Here is an 18893-nt window from a genome sequence, read left to right on the forward strand (position 1 = left end):
ACCTGTCCCCAGGTCTGAACAAAGCACAGACCACCCTTCCCCAGAGCAAACTGTTAGACAGGACACGGGCGGGTGTTAGTCATGGGCAGGGGACAAGGGAGGCCCCACAGATGGGGCTGTTCGGTACCTAGAGTGAGGCTGCGACTGAAGGGGGCTCTTAGCTTCGGGGCTCTTTGCCACAGACGGGGTTCTACGCAATGGAAGGGAACAGACATGTGAGTCGGCACTGCCGCCCGCCTGAGCCCACCGACTCGCAGCAGGGGCGTCCCCAGGGCGGCTCACCTGGACAGCAATGAGGACACCGGCTTCTCCGCCGAGCTGCTCCGCTCCCAGGGCTTCCGGCCAGCCTCTGTTGGTTCACGTCATGGACGAAGGGCCTCAGAGCTGGGAGGGCTCCCAGTGGCTCCCACCCCTCAGCCTCCCGGGCAGGAGGCCCCCAGCAGAGCCAGGGCCACTGCCCCCTGGCAGGAAGCTCTGCTTTGAGCGAGTTCAAACATGGCTCCTTATTCCAGTCCCGTTTGGCCCAGGCAGTCCTCGCAGGGCTGTGTGTGGCCCTGTTGTCACCCCAAGTCTCCCCCACTCAGGACACAAGTTCCTGTTCCCTCAACCTGGTTAATCTTGACTTGTGGCCTGGTTTTGACTCCTTTCACCATGGCTGGGTCTTTCCTTGGAACGTAAGCTAACTGGTCGGGGAACCTCTTAACATGACTTCCAGAGGTGACCTGTGACTCCAGCCATGGGTTGAGCAGGACAGAGGAAGCCCTTACCCTGGACACTCGCAGGGCAGCCCAAGGTCCACATCTGCTTTTGGGGGCCAGGCCCCTGTGACCCCAGGTGCACCTGCTGTCCCCTGACCCCTTGGCTTTTCCCCACTCACTGCAGCTGGCTCTTTCCCAACCTGGGCTTGAAAGCTGACCTGTCTTTCCTTTTACTTTTTTAAGTTAAGTGGTATTAAACTGTGTTTCATTTTACTTCAAGAGGTTTCTTGAACTAAATTCACTGACTTTGCAGGATGAGCAGAGAGACAGAAGGAAAAGTCCCTGGGGCAGCAGGGGACTGACCACCCTGAGTGGAGCCTGGAGACTCTGCAGGCTGACCGCAAGTCTGAGGCGGGTCTCAGATGCCACTGGGCCTGCAGTGCAGGCACGAGAGGTGGGACCGCGTCCACGCTCCAGGCGTGTGTCCTTGAGCCTACCACCTAACCACACTGAGCTTCAGCCTCCCAAACTGGAAACACCTAACCCCTCCATTGGGACGTGAGGTGCTCATGCAGTCATTCACCAAGAATGACAGTGGCACCGCCTGAGAAGGAGAGGACACGGACCACAGACCCTCAAGGGAGGCAGACGTGCCAACACAGAGCGTCTGGACTTGAGGCTTGTGCAGGGCGGAGCCATGCCCCAGGGAGACAGCAGGCAGCTGGCTAGAGCCTCCCTCCACTGGCGGGGGGCCCACTTCCTCTCTATCCCACTGTCTCCTTGCCAGGTGCCCGCGAGCACAGGCCTGGCTCACAGCAGACCCTGAACAAATGTTTGCTGAATGACCAATCCTGTTGGCTTCTTCTCACCATAGAGCCTCAAGGCACACTTTTTTTTTTCCTCCTCGTGGGGGCTTTCTGGTGCAGACCGGAGAGACTGCTAGACAAATTCTAAAAGAGCTTAACACTTCAGGCACTCCTCTAACTACACTCCACGTCCCAGAGCTCAGGCTGGGGGTTCCCTTATTTCACGCACCTCATCTGCCTGACTTCTCAGGGAGCAAGGCTCACTGTGATCACCAAAACGTCCATCACAGCCGGCACTCTGCCGGGAGACACAGATGCGACATTCACACAGCCCTCTTCAGAGCACTGGCCCAGGGCAGGGAACCTGAGCCCTGGGCGTGATCCCCGCCACACCTCTCGGGTGGCGCTGGCAGGCCGCTGGGAAGAGGGTTGGACAGGGCGGTATTCCCTCCAGCACGTCCCACTCCCTCCCGGGTTCAGTGAGTCAGCCTGGCTCCTCCGGGGGATGCAGGGGCTTCTGCGGAAGAGGGCAGGGTGCCCCCATGAGGGTGGCCTCTGCTCACCCGTGAAGTGAGGTGGTGGGACCAGATGGCCTAGCTGTAAGCGCCCCTCCTGCTCTAAGACCTGGGCCTGGCGCGGGCAGGCTGGCGCCCTTACCTGAGGAGTTGGGGGGCTGGCTGGCTGCTCGGGTCCCTGGAGACGGAGAAGTGCTCGGCTCTTCCTGAAACGAAGAGAAAAGCTCTGCCGTTGGCCTCTTTAGGAAGGCTGGCTGGGCAGGGCACCTCTGGGCCAGGTCATCTAGAAAACCTCAGTTTTCCAAATTATCTAATGAACATGTATCACTTTCATAATCACTGAAACAATGAAATGATTAACAGATGAAAACCACAGGAGGTGGCGGGGAGTTGGTTACTGCGCGGAGGCCAGGGAAGAGGAAGGCGGGAGGAGACAGGCCCCCACGGCGCAGGGCAGACTTCCTTTACAGCCCGAAGCCAGCTCTCCCATCGCTGAGCCCGCCGTGGGCCTGGCCGGCTTCTCATGAGCGCAGGGGACGCGGCCTGGGCCCCGGGGGCGGGGGCACTTCACGAGGTGCTTCTGCCCCTTGTCCTCTGTGACCCTTCTGCAGCCCTGGGAGGAACCAGGTGGGACCCACCTAAGGGGCCTCCCCTCTCCGGGCCTGGGTCACGCCGCCACTGGCTGCTATGAGGACCAGACGTCGGGGGTGACCCCAGAGGGTGCTATGCAGGGCACTGGCTACATGGCTGGGGCTCCAAGAATCGAGTTCGGGTCAGCCCTGGGGGATCAAGGCTGGGCACGGGCAGAGCCTGAGGCCTAGACCCCTGACTGCGTAAGGCCCCAGGCACAGGTCACTTTTCTCCACAGCAGAGAGGAGGGAGGGCAAAGGACTCCACAATGTTCTAAAGGTTATCTTCAACCCAACCAGCCCTCAAGTTCAATGATATTGTTGCCGGAGTGAGTTCTAACACCTAGGTTTGTCTTCACAACCCCTCTGCTAAGAGCCCCGAAGTCACCCCACTGCCCGTGGGAGGCAGGCCTGACCAGTGGGCCAGGTGGCGCCTCGAGCCTCCGGGCACTTAGTGCCACCTGCCTGCCCGTGTGCCCCGGTGTCCTCCAGACACGCCCGCTCGTGGTGCCTGTGCCCTGCACGCTCCGTAATTCTCACACCTCAGGGCAAACTTGCTTCTCTTGGGAGCTCTCGGCACGGCTCCGCGTCTTCCCCCTCCACTCCCAAGGCCCCGCTGCTTCCTCTGTCTGGGCTCTCAGCACTTCTTCTGTCCACAGCCGGCTTGTTGTGTCCTCCCTCGAGGACAGAGGCCATGTCCTACACACCCTGAAGCCCTGGTGCACACAGGGCCTGGCCCGCAACAGGGCTCTCTGAAGCTGGCACACACGTGTCTGCCCTGCCCGGGGCCTAAGTGTGCGGTGATGCTCGTGACGGAGGTGAGTGACTCAGTAGTAATACAAGCTGGTGTTTACTGGGCACAGGTATTTTAGAAAGGTTTTATACTGTTTAGAAAACAGCACTTACTAAGTTTATAATAATTCCTCCATTTTTACTACGCAAAGCACAGACAACTGCTACATGGAGCTCTGGACCAGGGAGAGACAGCGGACCTGACGAGACTGAACTTGTGTAATTCTGACTAAACCCAAGAACCGCCTTCTGTCGCTGCCCATGTCACATTCCTTGTCAACTCTCTGCTTCCTATTTGGTCCATCTGAGGTTTGGAGTCAGGGCTCTCAGACGCCTACTGCCACCTCCAGGGCCAGGACTCCGGGCTCAGTGCTCCACGCAGGAGGTCCCCAGCACTCACCCCTGTCTAACGTGAGCCTGTGAGAGCCAGGACCTCGACTGCTCACCCCTGGTCCCCACACCGAGAGCAGACTTAGCACCTACCAGGAACCACCCCCCAGTGTATGTGGGGTGAACAAATGAACTCTGGGAGTCGCTGGTCCAGGGGCATAGGAACGTGCTGGGGCGTGGCTCTCGGGACAAGCCTCCTGAGGCCTCTCATTTAAAGTGAAAGCTGAATAAACGAAACTATGTAAATCAACACACGTGCAGGGAGACCAAGACCCAAAGGAAACAGGTGAGAATGGAAGCATTAGAGGCGAAATTAGAGTAACTGAAGAATCGGAAAATGTTTTCAGTATCATCCTATTATTATTTCAAAAATAATCAGTAAGAATCCTCCCACAGAAAGGGACGCTACGCCTTGGCCGCAAGCCGCGAAGAGGCCCCGCAGCGCCCCCGGCACCTCTGTTCTGTGGGTCGCAGCCCCGGGGAGCCCTGCGCCTGCCCATCTCTGCCGGCCCGGTGCCCCGTGGGTGTGGTTTGCACGCCGTGGAACTGGTCCTAGGAGTAGCAACATCATTGCCCAAGGCCAGCAAGCGGCAGAGCCCCTGCCCGAGACTCCACGTGTGGGGCTCTTTCCTTTTTTAGACAACATTGCTTGTTTTCCATTAGTTGTAAACCTAGCAGTGCTTAGAAGAGGATCTGGACAATACTGAAAAGGCTCAAAAAGGAAAGCCTGCTCCAGCACCTCCGCCCAGCCGCACCCCCTCAGCCGCGCAGGGCCGTCCTGGGCCTGCTCCGGGGAGCGCTGCTCCTGGGGTGGGCAGCGGCCTCCCGGCCACGCGTGGGACCGAGGCAAACAGAGCTCACAGTGATCAGCAAGCTTCTTACAAAAGGAAGAAAGAGAGGGGGTGAGAGGAAGAGAACCCCACTCTCGGAGCTGAAGGGTCCTGGGTCCCTGGGATCTGAGACCCTCTTCCTGGAGCCTGGGGTGTGGGGAGGCTAGTCTGGGGGCTTGGGGTGGGGCCGTGACACGCCAGCAGCCGTCTAGGAAGGGCAGTGCGGACTCAGAAGCGCTAAAGCTTCAGGTGGAAACCAGGCCACAGCCTTTGGAGATCTGTGATCACCCCGGGCTCCCGGGCAGACAGGCCTGTGCAGTTTCAGAAATTCATGGGTAGTTGGCTGGATGAACTCCGTACTCTGTGCAAGGCATGGGGGCAGTGGAATACAGGCCTGGCCCCCACAGGGCTCATGATCTGGCAGGAAAGAGCGAGTACGAACAAGCAAAAATGTGTGTGCTCAGGGCTGAGGGGAAGCATGGTGGGGAGAGGGGGGCCAGGAATCAAGTAGTGGGAGCCTAGCCTAGCCTGGGGGGCTGCGAGGGAGGTGTGTGCAGAGGAGTGCTGGCTGAGCAGGAGTTAGCTGGGGCGCTGAGGGGACCGCAGATGCCCAGGCATGGGGATCAGAGGGAGGGAAAATCTCCAGCAGGGCTGGAGCCCAGGGTCAGCCTCGCCCTGCTGACGGGGGAGGTGGGGCAGTGCGCGCACGCTGGTGCCTGGAGGTTGTGCATCTTCTGTCTCCTTCTGCCCTGAGATGCAACCTGTACACCATTTGTAGTTTAGGTCTAAATTCGGCCATTTCAGTAAGAGTCTATTTTTACAGGGAAAGTTTAACATGGAGGAAAAGAGAAATCACTGCCCTAAGTGGAGGTGGGTGCTTGGGATCTGTGCGGACAGACTAGGTTGTGGGACGCCCGCTAGGGACAAGAGCCGGAGTCCCGGGCTCCTCCGCCCAGCTCACCTGCAGCTCTCACCGGAGTTGATGGATGCAAGCGGAGTCTTTTCAGAACAGAACTGGAAAATAACAGCCGCCCTGGTTTTCTAGCAATGCTCCCTACAGTGAGCACACTCTCCGAACCCTGAATCCCTTGAGGAGGCTGAGATCTGTCTGTGGGGCCCTTCTGGGCTCCCCAGCCTCCGGGCCTTTCCGTCAAGGCACCTCTGGGCCAGATCTTCCTCTGCCTCTTACCTGATTCCCTGGTGAGACAGTGGGCTCCCAGCAGAGCAGCGTCTGCCAGATGCTCAGTGAGCAGGGCCTGCCCCACCGTGCAGGGAGGATGGACGTGAGCACCACAGGCCCTCTGTCCCCCCTGCCCTCCTACAAGTCACCTGGTGAAGCATCTATCACATGTATGTCCAGCCTGGTGCACCACAGTCCACCCTGGGCCAGGCCTGGTCTGGGGCCAAGGGGCCTTCCTGGTGAGTGGGCGAGCAGTGGGCTTTGCTTACCGTTTGGCTTTCGTCTTCCTTTTTATCAGCCGGCTTGTCTGTTTGGGAGGCTGCTTTTCTCCTAACACAAGGAAGAAGACACAATCAGCTCCTGAGGGTTTCCAACTGACCGACACTTCTCTGGTGGACACAGCTTGGTCCTCAGAGGCTTTTTCTGACAGGTGGGGCCTGGCCCCGCTTTGTGTGAAGCAGGCAACTTGTCCAAGCACCCATCTGGCCTGTGGCAATGCCCGGGGGAGTGTCCAAGCCTTCTGTGCTGCTCCCAGGACCCTGGACACAGAGCTGGTCTGGGCTGAGAGGTGGGGAGTTGAGGGCTTCCTATCTCTGCTTATGACACCTGAGGGGTCGGGGAAGTTGGTCTGCACCCTGTCCAGGTTCCTGGGAGGCTAGGTGGCAGTGGTTCTCCCAGGCCTGGCCACAAGGGGCAGGAGAGCTGTCCTGTCACAGGTCAGGCTCTGGGGGCATCCTGTCTACAGGCCAACTGGCTTGGGGAAGCGGCCCTATGGCCTTGTTGGAGGCAGGATGGAACATTTTTCCATTATCCTAAAGTTCCTCCTACCCTTGGGCTCAGCAGCCACACCCTCCCCAATCTGGACGCAGGAAGAGCTGCACATGCTCAGAAAGACCCCAACAGACGCCCTCTGAGCCCATCAGGCACCCCCCCCATGGCTGACTTCCTTTCTCATTCGCTCTGAAAACTCACGCCTCCTTTCTGGCTTTGGTGGTTGCTACGTGTGGCTAATTCCCAAATCTGCACAAGGAGGCCCTTCTTACTCTCCAAAGATACGGCTTTGGAGAACTTCAGTTTGGTGGAGCCACCCAAACACAACTCTCAGAGCTCACAAGGTGAGCTGTCGCTCAGGAGGGAAGCTGGCCTGACGGTGGCGGGGTGAGGGCCACCAGCCAGCTGTCACCTGCTGGGGGACCAGCCCACACCCCAGCCCCCTTGGCCACAAGGGGCCTCCATCTTCAGTCCTCTCATCCCGGGAAGGACAGGGCTACCCACCTACCACTCCCCTCCAAAGCCTGGGAGTCATCACCAGGCTCTCCCTCACGTGAGACAGAGAACCTGGTCAGTCCTCTCTCCACACTGTTTCCAATCTGTCTGCCCATCTTCCCTTCCAACGCTGAGTGCAAGCACCACCGGCTCCTCCCTGGACTGCCACTGCCACTGTGCCTGGGACACCTCTTCCTACCCAGAGCCAGCCTTTAATATCCTAAAAACATACAGCTGACCAGGCCTTCAGTCCTGTGAAGAGCCACTGTGTGGAACATGTGTGGAAGCGCTCGGCGCGGAGCGACCGCCAGCGACACGATTCCCTCGGGCTCTGCCGCTGGGGAAAGGGCTCGGCCGCGCTCTCAAGGGAGGAGGCAGGAATTCGAAAGGAACTTCGTCCAAAGAAACAGCTTGTGAGGGCAGTCTCCTGTTGGGTCCGCCCAGCATCCTTCATCGAGATGGGTTTCCAAGAGCAGAGTGACTGATCCTTGCGGGGCTGTGCAGTGTGCTTGTTCTTGGGGGGCCTGGCTCTGCCACCAGCTTCTGGTGTCTCCCGGCTCCTGGGACACTGGCCTCTTCCTATTCTCAGAAACTTCCTCTCTGTTTGGCCTAAACCATCTAGGCCAAGCTGTTATTGTGAACACACTGGTGTTGGACTTGGGGAGCGTGTAAATATTTTCTTTTCAAAAAACATCTTCTATTTTTATCAAGGCCCCTCTGGAACAGAATCCAACACACTTGCACATCGAGGCCCTCCCTTCCAGCCTGAGGTCTGGTCAGGCTCCTGCACGTCCTGGATCCAGGGGTGCTCGCCTCTCCTGCCTCAGACCGGAGAACACGTGGAACCTCCTCTGGGAAGCCCTCCAGGGTCCCCGTGGAGGTGTTCTGCCGTTGTGCAGCCAGTCGCCCTGCACCTTCTAGTCACTGTACAACAACTGCTCAAAGCCCATCCCCTTGGCTCCTGTGCAGCTCAGGCTTGGCCTGTGGATCCACCTCCTGCTCCTACTCCACTGTGGCAGGCTCCCCCGGTGCTGTGTGCACAGAGGTCCTGGGCCGGCCCCTGCTGTCACGGCCAGACCAGCTACCTGCCCTGTGTGGGCCTGTCTCCCACGTGTCCTTGCAAGGCTGTGCAGGTTTAACAAAGACCTGGCACAGAGACCTCTCGCCCAGGGCCGGCCACCGTGGGGGCAGTGGGAAGAACCCAGAGACTGAGAGAAGGCAGGAGGGGTCACCTGGACAACAAGGCACGCTCTGGCAGGCGCCGCCCGTTCCTGGGCCCTGTGTGCCCAGGTCAGCCATAGCACTGGGAGCCCGTGTCTGCACGTTCCCGCAGCCCTGCCACGTTTACAAGTAAACCCAAGCTTTGTAGCCCTCCCGAGAGGGAGCTGTCTGATCGCCCCATCTGCTCAGAATTCAGCTGGGGAACAACCAAGCGCCCTAGCACAGGCTGATGGCCTTGGCTCAGCTGGAGCCACACCTGCTGGTGCAGACGGAGCTGGATGGCCAGGCACTGGGCCCCAGGGCCCAACCGGGACATGGAGGGAATGGCGGTTCCACCTCTGAGGGGTGATGTCCTCTGAGCTCCTGCCAGTTCATCACTGCTTCCCCTGTGTCCTCCATAATGGCCCCCTCCATGCATTCACCATGGGGGAATCTCCTCGCCCCCCTCAGAATCTACCTCTGAAATAATCCCCAAATCTCCCTCTGCTCAGGATAAGGCTGGTACATGGCAGACGCTTTGACACGCATCATTAAAATGAAATGAGGAAGAAGTTAGACTTTAGAGGACTCCTTTTGGCTTGATGTCTCTGACCCTTGGAGAAGGGAAAACCTGATTAACAGTCCCCTGCTCAGCTGAATGCAGGTGATGTGGATCCTGGGGCTGGCCGGGCTGCTCCTTTCGATTCTGGGGAGCAGGAGCCTCCTGACAAGCAGTGGGGTTTAGGGGAAGCCTAAATACTCACCTCTTGGCCAGCAGTTTGTTCATCTCTTCCATGAGGCCTCCTCCTCCACCCCCACTGCTTGCCCGGTTGGCATCAGACTTTGAGGTCCCGCTGGGACTGGAGCCTCCAGACGCATCTTCCGGCTGAGGGGAAAGGATGTTGTGTTTTAGCCTGGTGCCCATGGCAGGACACTACTTGAGCGGAAAAAGGGGGTGGACACATGTGAGTGTGGATGTGTGATTCTTGCAAAGACAGTGCTGGGAGCGGCCTGGGGCCATCCAGTCCCAGTTCCAACCCATGTGCTGCTGACGAAACCAGAGGCCTGAGAATGAGCAGGACTGGAGCGTCATCACAGTCAGCAGACACGGCCCAGGTCCACTGGCACATGGTCAGCGCCCTTGCCAAGACCAGCATGACAGGAATGGGCTGGCGAGGAGGGGCAGCTCTTAGGAAGGAGGTCAAATTCTGTATTAGAGGTGTTCTTAGAACCACAGCTGCACATGCAGCCTTCTTCAAGAAGCCCCACCTTCCAGGACACTGCGGAAGGCCGGGGAGGGCGAGCCCGAGGGAGCTGATCTCCAGGACATGAGATGCAAAGACGAGGGACTTGAATTCTGGAGACCCCGGGCCAGAGTCTAGACTCTGAAACTGACAAACTGTGTGCCTTGAACAAGTCATTTAGACTTCAGACGACTAGGCCTCCACTTCCTCTTCTACGAGGGGATACCTCTGCTCTACTTGCGAAGGGTCAGAAGCAGTTCACATGCCTGGGAGCCCTCACGGCTCAAACACACGGCGCTGCCACAACTGAGGAGGTGGGAGGTGCCGTCAGGGTCGGGGCACCCCTGACAGGGGAGGGTCCTCCCATCTGCAGTTGGAAACCTGCCCCTCAGCCCAGTCCCCTGTCTGCCCACCGGTGCCCAGGGATGCTTACCCGCTGGACTCTTCTTAGTTTGGCTCCAGCCAGGGCAGCGGCCAGGCCTGACACGGAGCTCTCGTCGTGGCTGGTGCCCTGGGCTCCTCCAGCTGGCAGTGGGGGTGGCGGAGGGGGGGTGGCCCCCGTCGGGGGAGGTGGGACAGGGGGTGGGGGTGGGGGTGGAGGCCCACTACATGAGAGGGGGCCGCTGGCTGCAGATGAGGGATGCCCCGGTGGGAGGATGGGTCCTGAAACACAGCAGTGGGCTTGGTCAGTCCCCAGCCCTCAGCTGGTGCTTCCCTGGGAGCAGGGACAGGGGGCAGCTTGCTCCTCTGTGGGATGAGGAACAGCTCAAGTTTGCCTCTTCCAGGAAGCCCCCACAGGATGCATTTGGTGCTGTTCCAGTCACTCCCTATGCTGGTCTCCCTAACATTCTGGGGGCTGGCTGGACCCACAGTGTCTCGTACTTGCTTAACGTCCCTTGAGCTCAGCTGACTTTCTGTTACTCATCTGTGGTCTTCCCGTGGGAGAGGGAGCTCTTGGGTGGCACATACTGAATCTTTCTTTCCTTCTCTGTTCCTTCTCAGCACCTAGCACCCTGCGAGGCATTGGCAGATGTTAGTCCCTGAGAAGCAGCTGTGACTGACCCAGGGTCATTCTTCTGTCTCCCCGAGTGGACAGTGAGCTCCCTGGGGCAAGGGCTGCATCCTTGTCCACTGCAGCATCCCTAGCCGCTCCTATGGTGCCTGAGACACGGTCCACTCAGGGAATGAGGGTGGGAGGACCAGAGGCTGGTGGGCAGGGGCTGGGCCAGGCTGAGCTAATCCCCTCACCCTCTGCTCTGTTCTCTTGTTTTCTGCCGTTCACCTGATGTGGCTGTCACACTCCGAGGCCTATTCAACCAGCAGCTCGCCGCGGAGTGGCCAGCGTGTCCCTGGGCACCATCTGAGCGTGGGGGCTGGAAGCAAGCCCCGAGGGGCTCTCACCTGCGGCCGAGGTTCTTCTCTCGAGGGACTCCTGGCGTTGCTGCTGGTGCTGCTGCTGCTCCATCACTTGTCTGAAAAGCGATCATAGCAGAATGGGGCTGACTTCTCGGAGCGAGAACAAGGCAGCTCTGTGTCGGAGCCCGGGCAGCAGAAGCAGGCTTCACTGGCGACCCTGGAAGCCCGCCGTGCACCTGGCCTGGGGGCTGAGCGATGAGCTTGCCTCGGCCCCCCGGGCCCTGGCCACTGGGCTTGCTGCCCCACTTGACAGAGGCAGAGCGCGTGACCGGTTCCAGGCCCCCAGACAGGTGAGCGCCAGCAGCCCACTGGGTCTCAGTACACCTGAGCAGGGGGTCCCTTGTAAAGGCTCAGGTGACCATCTGGCCAAGTGACCAAGCTTTCCCCTAGGCTGGACGAGCTAACCTGGCTTGGGGGCCTACGGCCTCAGCAGACACAACCTCAGGATCCCCTGTTCTGACTGCACCTGGCTTAGCTTCCTGGGTCAATTTTCAGGCACTGCTGGCTGTCAGAGAAGTGGACACTGAGGCTGCACATCCTCACTCCAGCCACAGGCCTGGCCTCCACCTAGAGGCCCATCGGAAGGCTGCACCGCAGGGCTAGGTGTGCCTCAGCAGAATCGACCTCCTAGCTCCTCGGCAGGGTGGCCTTGGGCTGCTCTTAAAGGCCGGTCGAATGAGGACACTGACCCACAAACACGTCCACAGAATCTGGGGCTGAGATGCTGGGGCAGGAGGGGCTTGAGAGAGCGTGTCGACCAGGGAGGGCAGCAAGGCTTTAACTGGTGAGAGCCAGCTCTAACGGCCCCCTAACCGAGCGTGGGGTCGAGGGCTGCTCTGATGCCCACTGAGCCCTGTGGCTATCCCTGATGTTTTGACCCCTGAAGTTGACAAACTGACCTTCAGGGATCACTCGGCTCGGGGACAGTGGACTGCAGATGAAACTGAACGGCTCTCTGCAGCCAGTGGCCTTGAACTCTGGACTTGGGTGGTGGGGAAGAGAGATGTGTGGTGCGAAACAGTTCTGTGATAGCAGCCGCAGGGTCTGTTTAGAACCCACACGCTCTTCTCTGGGCCCGACTAGACTGCCAGCCCTGGTTCTGCCTTTAACTTTCACTCACTTTGGGCAAGTGGTTTCCACTCTCTGAGCCTCAGCTGGCTCATTTGAGAGACAGTACTGGAACCGCTCCCACCTGCACACACTCTAGGAAGCATATTCTTGTCTCTACGTCATTTGCTTGAGACCAGCAGACCAAGGGTTAACACTGTCATCTTCAAACAGGGAACCGAGGCCTATGGTGGTAACTTGTCCAAGGTTGCAAAGTTCACCACAAGGCCCGAAGACGCTCAGAGCAGGAGAGGCTAGAGAAGAGAACTCCCTGAGAGCCTTGCTGCCGGGCAAGGGGTTGGGGGGACATCGGCCTCCCCAGCTCCCAGCCCAGGGCTCTGTGAGAGTCTCATGACAGGCCCCTGCAGTGATGTCCTCTTCGGAGAACCTGGGTGAGGATGCCTGCACCAGGCCTGCCTCCGCAGCACAGCTCCCACAGAGCTGGGACTCCCAGCCTCTTAGAGGGGCAGAGCCCCACCCCAGCGATACAGACCAGGTTCAAGCCCTGGCCCTGCCTTTCCTGGCAATGTGACCGGGGGGTGCTGCTCCCTCCTTGGCCACCATGACCTATTCCATAACTTCAGGACCATGGCACTGGTCCTTCCTCCTCGTTGGAGGGGGCTGGGGAGGTGGTCACCCTATGGTCTAAATCCCATGGAAGCTGCCTCCTTCATAGGCTGGCTCAAGGAGGACTACAGCACAGCCCTGGCCAAGGTGTCCAAGAGCAGGTACAGCTCACAAAGTGCCCTCACGGCCTCTGCCTGCTTTGGCCTCAGCTGGGAGGTGAGCGGGTAGGGTGCAGGGTGCTTAAGAACCTAAGATCCTCTAGAGAGGCCAAGGCACCCGCCCAAGGCATCCAGCAAGAGAGTGGCAGGACCAGGGCTCACGAGGCCTTCGGGCAGAGTGAGGGGCAAGCAGCAAGGGGTGAGCAGCACAGGACAGGGCCAAGGCCACAGGCCTCAGTCACAGGCCTGGCGGGACTGTCTGCCCATCCCCCGCAGTACAGCCCTGAATCTCACGATGACTGCCCCCTGACACACTTGGGAGCGCTGAAGTCAGCAGGTGAACAACTCTCAGGGCACAGCCAAGCTTGTCACGAGGGCTGCAGGACTGGAAGTTGGTAGTGCTCTCTCTCCGCGAGACCCCCTGCTCTCATCGTCACTCTGGCAAAGCAGCAATGAAACTTGCCCCCCTTCCTTTCTGGTCAGGCCTGCTCCCCCCCAACCCCCAGGGTCTCCCTGGGAGTGCTGGCCCTGGCCTCAGATGTATCCTCCAGGCTGGCCCCTGCCGGGCGATCGGTTACCTTCTCTGGATGTCCATCTCATCAGGAGAGGGGCCATTCTGCACCTGACGCTGGGTGGAGGGGCCTGTGGGGCAGAGAAGCACAGAAGCACAACGGTCAGCAGAGAGGAGACTCCGACAAACACAGCTGGGACTCCACCCACCTCTGCCCGTCCTGGTCTCAGCGGAGATGGTTTCATCAGCTGCTTCTCACCCTTGTGATACCCCATCCCCATCTCAGCCTCAGTCACCTCCTTCTCCTTTTCTTGTGGCTCCTCCCTTGGAGCCAATAAACGGGATCCTATTTTTCACACGGTTCAGAATCATCCCCTGGAGCTGCTGACCCTTCGCTCTCCTCCCCTCTCAAACTGCACTTGCTGTTTCTACTTCCTCACTTGCCACTGTCCCCTCAACCCTCTAACATCTGCCTTTGGCCTCTTCATGTCCCAGAAAGCTGTTTTAACTAAAATCACCAAATCCAGTAGATCCATTTTATTCTGCCTTTTGAGCAAAGGAATGACCCACAGCAGGCAAGTGTCAGAGCCAGGGTCTCAGCACCGAGTCTGGCCACATCCATGCTCCTCACAACGTGATGCCCTCCCGCCTGCATCTAAGAGTCTGCAGGTGCGGGGTGGGAAAGAGACAGTGGAGGCAGAGGTGGCCGAGCCCGTCACTGATGGAGCAATTGTGGAGCCACATTCCCGCCCTGGACCCCGAAGGCAGGGCCCGGAGCAGACGAGGTCTGCGGTGTGTATCTCGTGTTCAGATGGGCTGGTGCTGTTACATTTATAAGAAAATCAGGCTTTTGCTCCAGTCTGAGACAGAACTGATTGTTCCTTCTGTCTGCCAGCTCAGGTGTTCCTGGGGAACTGCAGAGAGTCACAGTGGCAGGGGAGGGGCTCTGGGCAAGCTGGTCTCAGGCCCCACTGCCCAGGTGGGGAAGGGGTGCTGTCTCCTCCCTGTGACGAGGTGCTGGCAGCGCTCAGCCTATGACAAAATACGATGGGCAGAGGGCCTCTCCCACTAGGTGCTTCCAGCAGCTGAGGGATTAGCAGGTGGTCCCCTGGATCAAGGGCACAATGGGACAGTGAGTAACAGGATCTCAAAGCTGAAACAGGTCATCTGATTCTAGGGCCACCTCCTGCCCAGCACAGGAACCCTTCTGTGCCTCCCAGCAGGCACTCCTAGCATGATACCAGCAATGGAAGCACTCCAGGTGAGCAGGTTCGGTCCTACACCGAGGTCACAAACACATCCACCGATGAAGGCCTGACTTCTATCACCAGGTGTGACAGCCCTTTCCAGGCCGGAGGGTAGCTTCCATATGCGGCAGTGCCTGGTCCTTAAGCCCCAGCATGAGCTTCTTGCAAGTTTTCAGTGAGCCAGGCTTTGCCCCTTCCTGGCCCCGTGTGGATGCTTCGGTTGGGGAAAGAGGACGGTCCAGATGGTGGGCAGTGGGCCAGCTGCTTGATGGGAGGAGGGCCTCCCAGCACTAGAGGGAAAGTTCCTCCCCTGGGTGGACCTGCCTGGGTCTGACCTTGCTCAGTGCCTCCCGCTGTTCTCAGAGGATGGGCAGGAGAGGTGCCTGCGTACTTTTTACAGTGGTGCCTCCGTAAGTGTCAGTGGCCTGGCACATAGTAGGTGTGAAATAAATAATAGTTTTCTTTCCTTGTCTTTAAACACATTTTTTTGCTTTATTTAACATATAATAATTCTGCTTTTTTTAAAAATTAGTTTCTCTGACTATAAATAACACGTAAGTATGTTCAGAGATTAGAAAAATTTTAAAGTCTCATAGAGTAAATAAACATTCCCAATTAAAAAAAAATCCACAGCGAGGGGCTCTCTCCTCTCTCCCACTTGCGAGGCTCCTCCCCTCCTTGTTCTCAGGAAACCAGAGAGCGAATGTGAGAACACCGCTGCACGGCGGTGTGAGGCGTTCTTAATTTAAACTCGTTTTACTTCTCACAACCCAGCCAGATGGCTCCCAAGAGGGCCGGTAACGGGCGAGGAGATGGCCCAGAAGAGGGAAGTGACGCACTTGCTCAGGGGTCACAGGCAGCAAGTGGCAGAGCCAGGCTCCGACTACCTGCAAAATGCTCCTTTCTTTCCTAAATTCAGTCACACCGTGGTGTTGGCTGAGACTGGCCAGGAGAATGAAGAGTGAGCTGGCTGGCTGAGGGGCTGTAGCCCCCTGACGGTGCTCAGGTGTCTCCTGGCGGACAGGTGCCCACCCGCTCATCCCAGCCAAGGCAGGATTCAAGACACCTCAGCCCAGTGTTCGGGGCTCAGGCCTGACAGCTGGGCTTCTGGCTCGTCCCAAGACCCGCCTCCACTGCTGAGCCCACGCCTGTGGTCTGGATCGTGCCCTTCTTCCGGGGACTGAGCTCCTGTGTGGCCCGTGGCCTGAGGCTGGGAGCCCGCCCTCACTGAGAGCTGGCCTTGCTTGGGCCCTGCCAGCGCTCAAAGGTCTCTCTGCGCCTCCTGGCCTGGCCTCTGTCACGGGAACTGCTCCCCACCCTCTGTCAGGACCCCAGCCGGCAGCCAGCTGCCCACGGCGTGGTCTGCGGTGGTCCTGTGCTTGGGTTCCTCGTTCTGCCTGCTGGGCTGGATGGCCTCCCAGCACCCCCAGCCAGCCTGGTCCTCCACAGGGCAGGGCAAGTCCGGCCTCACTGCTCCCAGGGAGCTCTGGCCCCTGCCCACGAGACCCCTCTGAAGGAGACAGCTGGAATTGGAGACACGGCGGAGCAGGAAGGTGCGCCAGTTCTGTCAGAAGGCACCTCGCTTCCCACTTCGCAGCTGCTTCCTTCTCTCGGTCTCCTGACGCCTGCCCTCCCTGCCCAGCTGGTCCCACCAGCCCCGGGAGGTACACAGAATGGGTGCTGGTGGCTCTGAGAAGTGAGGGGACCTGCCCAAGGCCACGGGGCTTGGTGGCACTGGCCTTGGTGTCACAAGCTTGTCAAGCCTGAGAGCTGATCTTGCAAGAGGCTGGGGCCTGGCCCACCCCCTGGGGGCTCCAACTAAGACAGCTCCTACCTTTCTCTCACTCACCTCAAACAGCTTTTGCCAAAGTCACAATAAACAGCCTAATTGGCACTACGTACATGTGACAAAGGCAGGAACACTTAATGTGGAACACGGAACAGACACCGGGAGGAGCAGAGTGCCTGTGAATTTCTGGTGGTTTGTGGGTCCAGCCCACGGCATAGCTCACCCCCTGGTGGCCAGCCCGGGCAGAGGGTGACCCATGTCTGATGAAGCCTCTGTCTGAACAGAAAGGAGCAAGGGCACAGAGGCTCATCTGCTCCGAGTCCTGCAGATGCTTCTCGGGGAAGGAGCCAACTTCTCGTTCTCCGAGGCCCACGTTTCAGCTTTAAGTCTAAGTCTCATCAGACACCCACTCCTACAAAAGCTTATGGTGACTTTGAGATCTTTTTATCCTTGGGGGTCATGAGCTGGGGGAACACAGAGGACAAACAAAACTAGAGGGGAGGGTGAGGATGGCTAGACTATAGCACAAGCCCAACCAGAAGGAGGCGATGCAGGGGAGAGGAGGCCGGTCAGAGGGGATGGGAGCTGGTGGCTGAGGGTCCCCAGGTGAGCCATCTGAGTGGTGGGGGCATTGCTTCCTGGGGCTCCCTATGGACCTGGTCAGGCCTCACCCCCAGGCCCTCCCCTGTGAGCGGGGAGGGCATAAGGCCACTCCCAGGCTAGCTGACAGCACCCCTGTACTGGTACTGTGCCCCTGCTGCAGGCTTCCGCAGCCTCTGTCTTTGACCAAGATTCCAACATGAAGTGCGATCATCTTTGGGGGAAGTTGCCCTTGTTTAACAGAACGGGGCAGGGGACAGCAGATGAGAGGGGAAGGCCGCACATGATCAGGCTCCCGGGAGAAGGAACCCAGAGTGGCCGACCCCTCAGCCCTACCCCAGGTCACGCTGCAATGTGCAGCCCCAGCCCCGTGTCCCCTAGGACACACTATGTCTGCCTGTATGTGCCAGAAAAGACAGCAAAAAGGACCGGGCACATAGCCCGACTCCTTATCTCCTGGCACATAACTGTCCTGTTCACTTTCCCAGCACTTAACATAGTTCCTGGCACACGGTCAACACTTGACAAATATTTGTTGAATAAATAAATGACCAGGACCCAGGCAAACTGCCTAAAGCTCTCCAACCAACGGCTGAGACCGAGCAGGTGGGTACTCTTAGAGCTCTTACGTCACAGCTGCGGGGACAGCCGGGGCTGAGCGGAGACGGGCCTCACAAGCCTGTAGACACTAGAGCAGGGGGCCCTGCGGGTTGCAGCGGTGGGCAGCTCCTGGCAAACACAAGGGAATGGGACACGGGGGCGGGGTGGGGGTGCTCACGTCCACTAAGCAGCTACGAGGCCACGTGCTGAGTCCAGTGCAGAGACTCCCAAATGTCACCTCACGTATCCGCACCCATCCAGGGGCCCTGGTGTGATACGTATTTTATCCAGAAGAAAGCTGGAAAGTTGGAGAACTTGAGGGACATCTTCGAGGCCACTCAGCAGGTAAAGAGTGAAACCAGCTTAAACCCAAGAACAGGGGTGAGGCTTCTCCACCTGTTGGGGGTAAGGGTGAGGCAGAAGGGATGGAAGAGGAGAGGGGTGGGTCCTAAAGAGGAGCAGGAAGAGCCAAGCAAAGAAACAACAGAGCAGGAGCAGGAGTGTGAAGGGAGAGGAGGGAAGGGAGAGAGGAAGAGGGCGGGCGCCATGGGGAAGGCAGAGGGGCTGCTGCTCAAATGCCTGGTGCACCTTTCTTTGCCGGAGCTCGGCCCCCGAGGTGCAGCCTCAGTACCTGTGGAGGGAGACTGTGGGTCGGCCTGCCTGCTGCCATCCTACCTGTCCCCACCCAGGTGTCCTGTCCACAGAGTGCTTGGGCGAAGAGTGTGCAAATGCTCCTGTCCCAGGAGAAGGATCTGCACCAGAGGTTCTCAGAGCTGTGCAGAGCCTGACGGGTCCCGGGTCTGGCCGTGGGTGATGGGACTTCGTGCCCAAACCCCAGAGGTGCCTGGTAGAGGGCAGTTCTCGCAGTCATAAGGTCGACCTCCCAGTGAGTTGAAGCCCAGCTTGCTAGCACTGCTCCCGGGGTGCCGGTTAGGACCAGACCGGGTTCTGGATGGTGGAGAGCAGTTCTCCTGCTACCCCCAACCCCGTCCTCACCCAGGAAAGACAGCCCCAGCCCTCCCACTGCCCCTCATCCCTACTCTGCAGTCCCTCTCCATTCCTGGGTGGTCTCTCTGGACTGTTCCAGTTTACACAAATCTCCTGCAGAGGGAAACTGGAGCCAGGAGACCTGGGTTCTTCATGGAGTTTGGCCACTAAGTAGTTAAGCCCCTTGGCTCTCTGCGCTTGGGTTTTCTACAAAGTGAGAAGAATGGAATCAAGGATCATCTAGTTGTAAATCTTCACAATTTAAAAGGACAAAGAAGGAACTACATCAAAATGCTAACAGTGGCTATCTCTGGATCATGGTGGTATTCTCCTTTTGAACTTCCAAATTATGCACAAGCAG

At 58.7% G+C, this 18893-nt stretch overlaps 1 protein-coding gene and 1 non-coding gene across 6 annotated transcripts in view; both read right to left on the minus strand.

The window, feature by feature from the left end:
* Positions 1-18893, minus strand: part of EVL (Enah/Vasp-like) — a 135596-nt gene that overhangs the window by 5725 nt on the left and 110978 nt on the right. For 4 of the 5 annotated variants that reach the window (XM_074365043.1, XM_074365041.1, XM_074365040.1 and 1 more), the window contains exons 4-11: positions 13377-13440; positions 10952-11022; positions 9984-10213; positions 9071-9192; positions 6110-6170; positions 2162-2225; positions 283-349; positions 128-190 (exon numbers count right to left, since the gene is read on the minus strand). In XM_074365043.1, coding sequence (XP_074221144.1) covers positions 128-190; positions 283-349; positions 2162-2225; positions 6110-6170; positions 9071-9192; positions 9984-10213; positions 10952-11022; positions 13377-13440 — 742 coding nt within the window. The remainder of the gene's footprint in view (positions 1-127; positions 191-282; positions 350-2161; positions 2226-6109; positions 6171-9070; positions 9193-9983; positions 10214-10951; positions 11023-13376; positions 13441-18893) is intronic. The other variant, XM_074365044.1, reaches the window with a different exon arrangement.
* On the minus strand, positions 1607-1667 carry LOC123612516 (U7 small nuclear RNA). Its single transcript, XR_006719776.1, has one exon. It is a non-coding gene; the product is annotated as a U7 small nuclear RNA (small nuclear RNA).

This window comes from Camelus bactrianus, chromosome 6, assembly GCF_048773025.1.
Source record: "Camelus bactrianus isolate YW-2024 breed Bactrian camel chromosome 6, ASM4877302v1, whole genome shotgun sequence".
NCBI lineage: Eukaryota > Metazoa > Chordata > Mammalia > Artiodactyla > Camelidae > Camelus > Camelus bactrianus.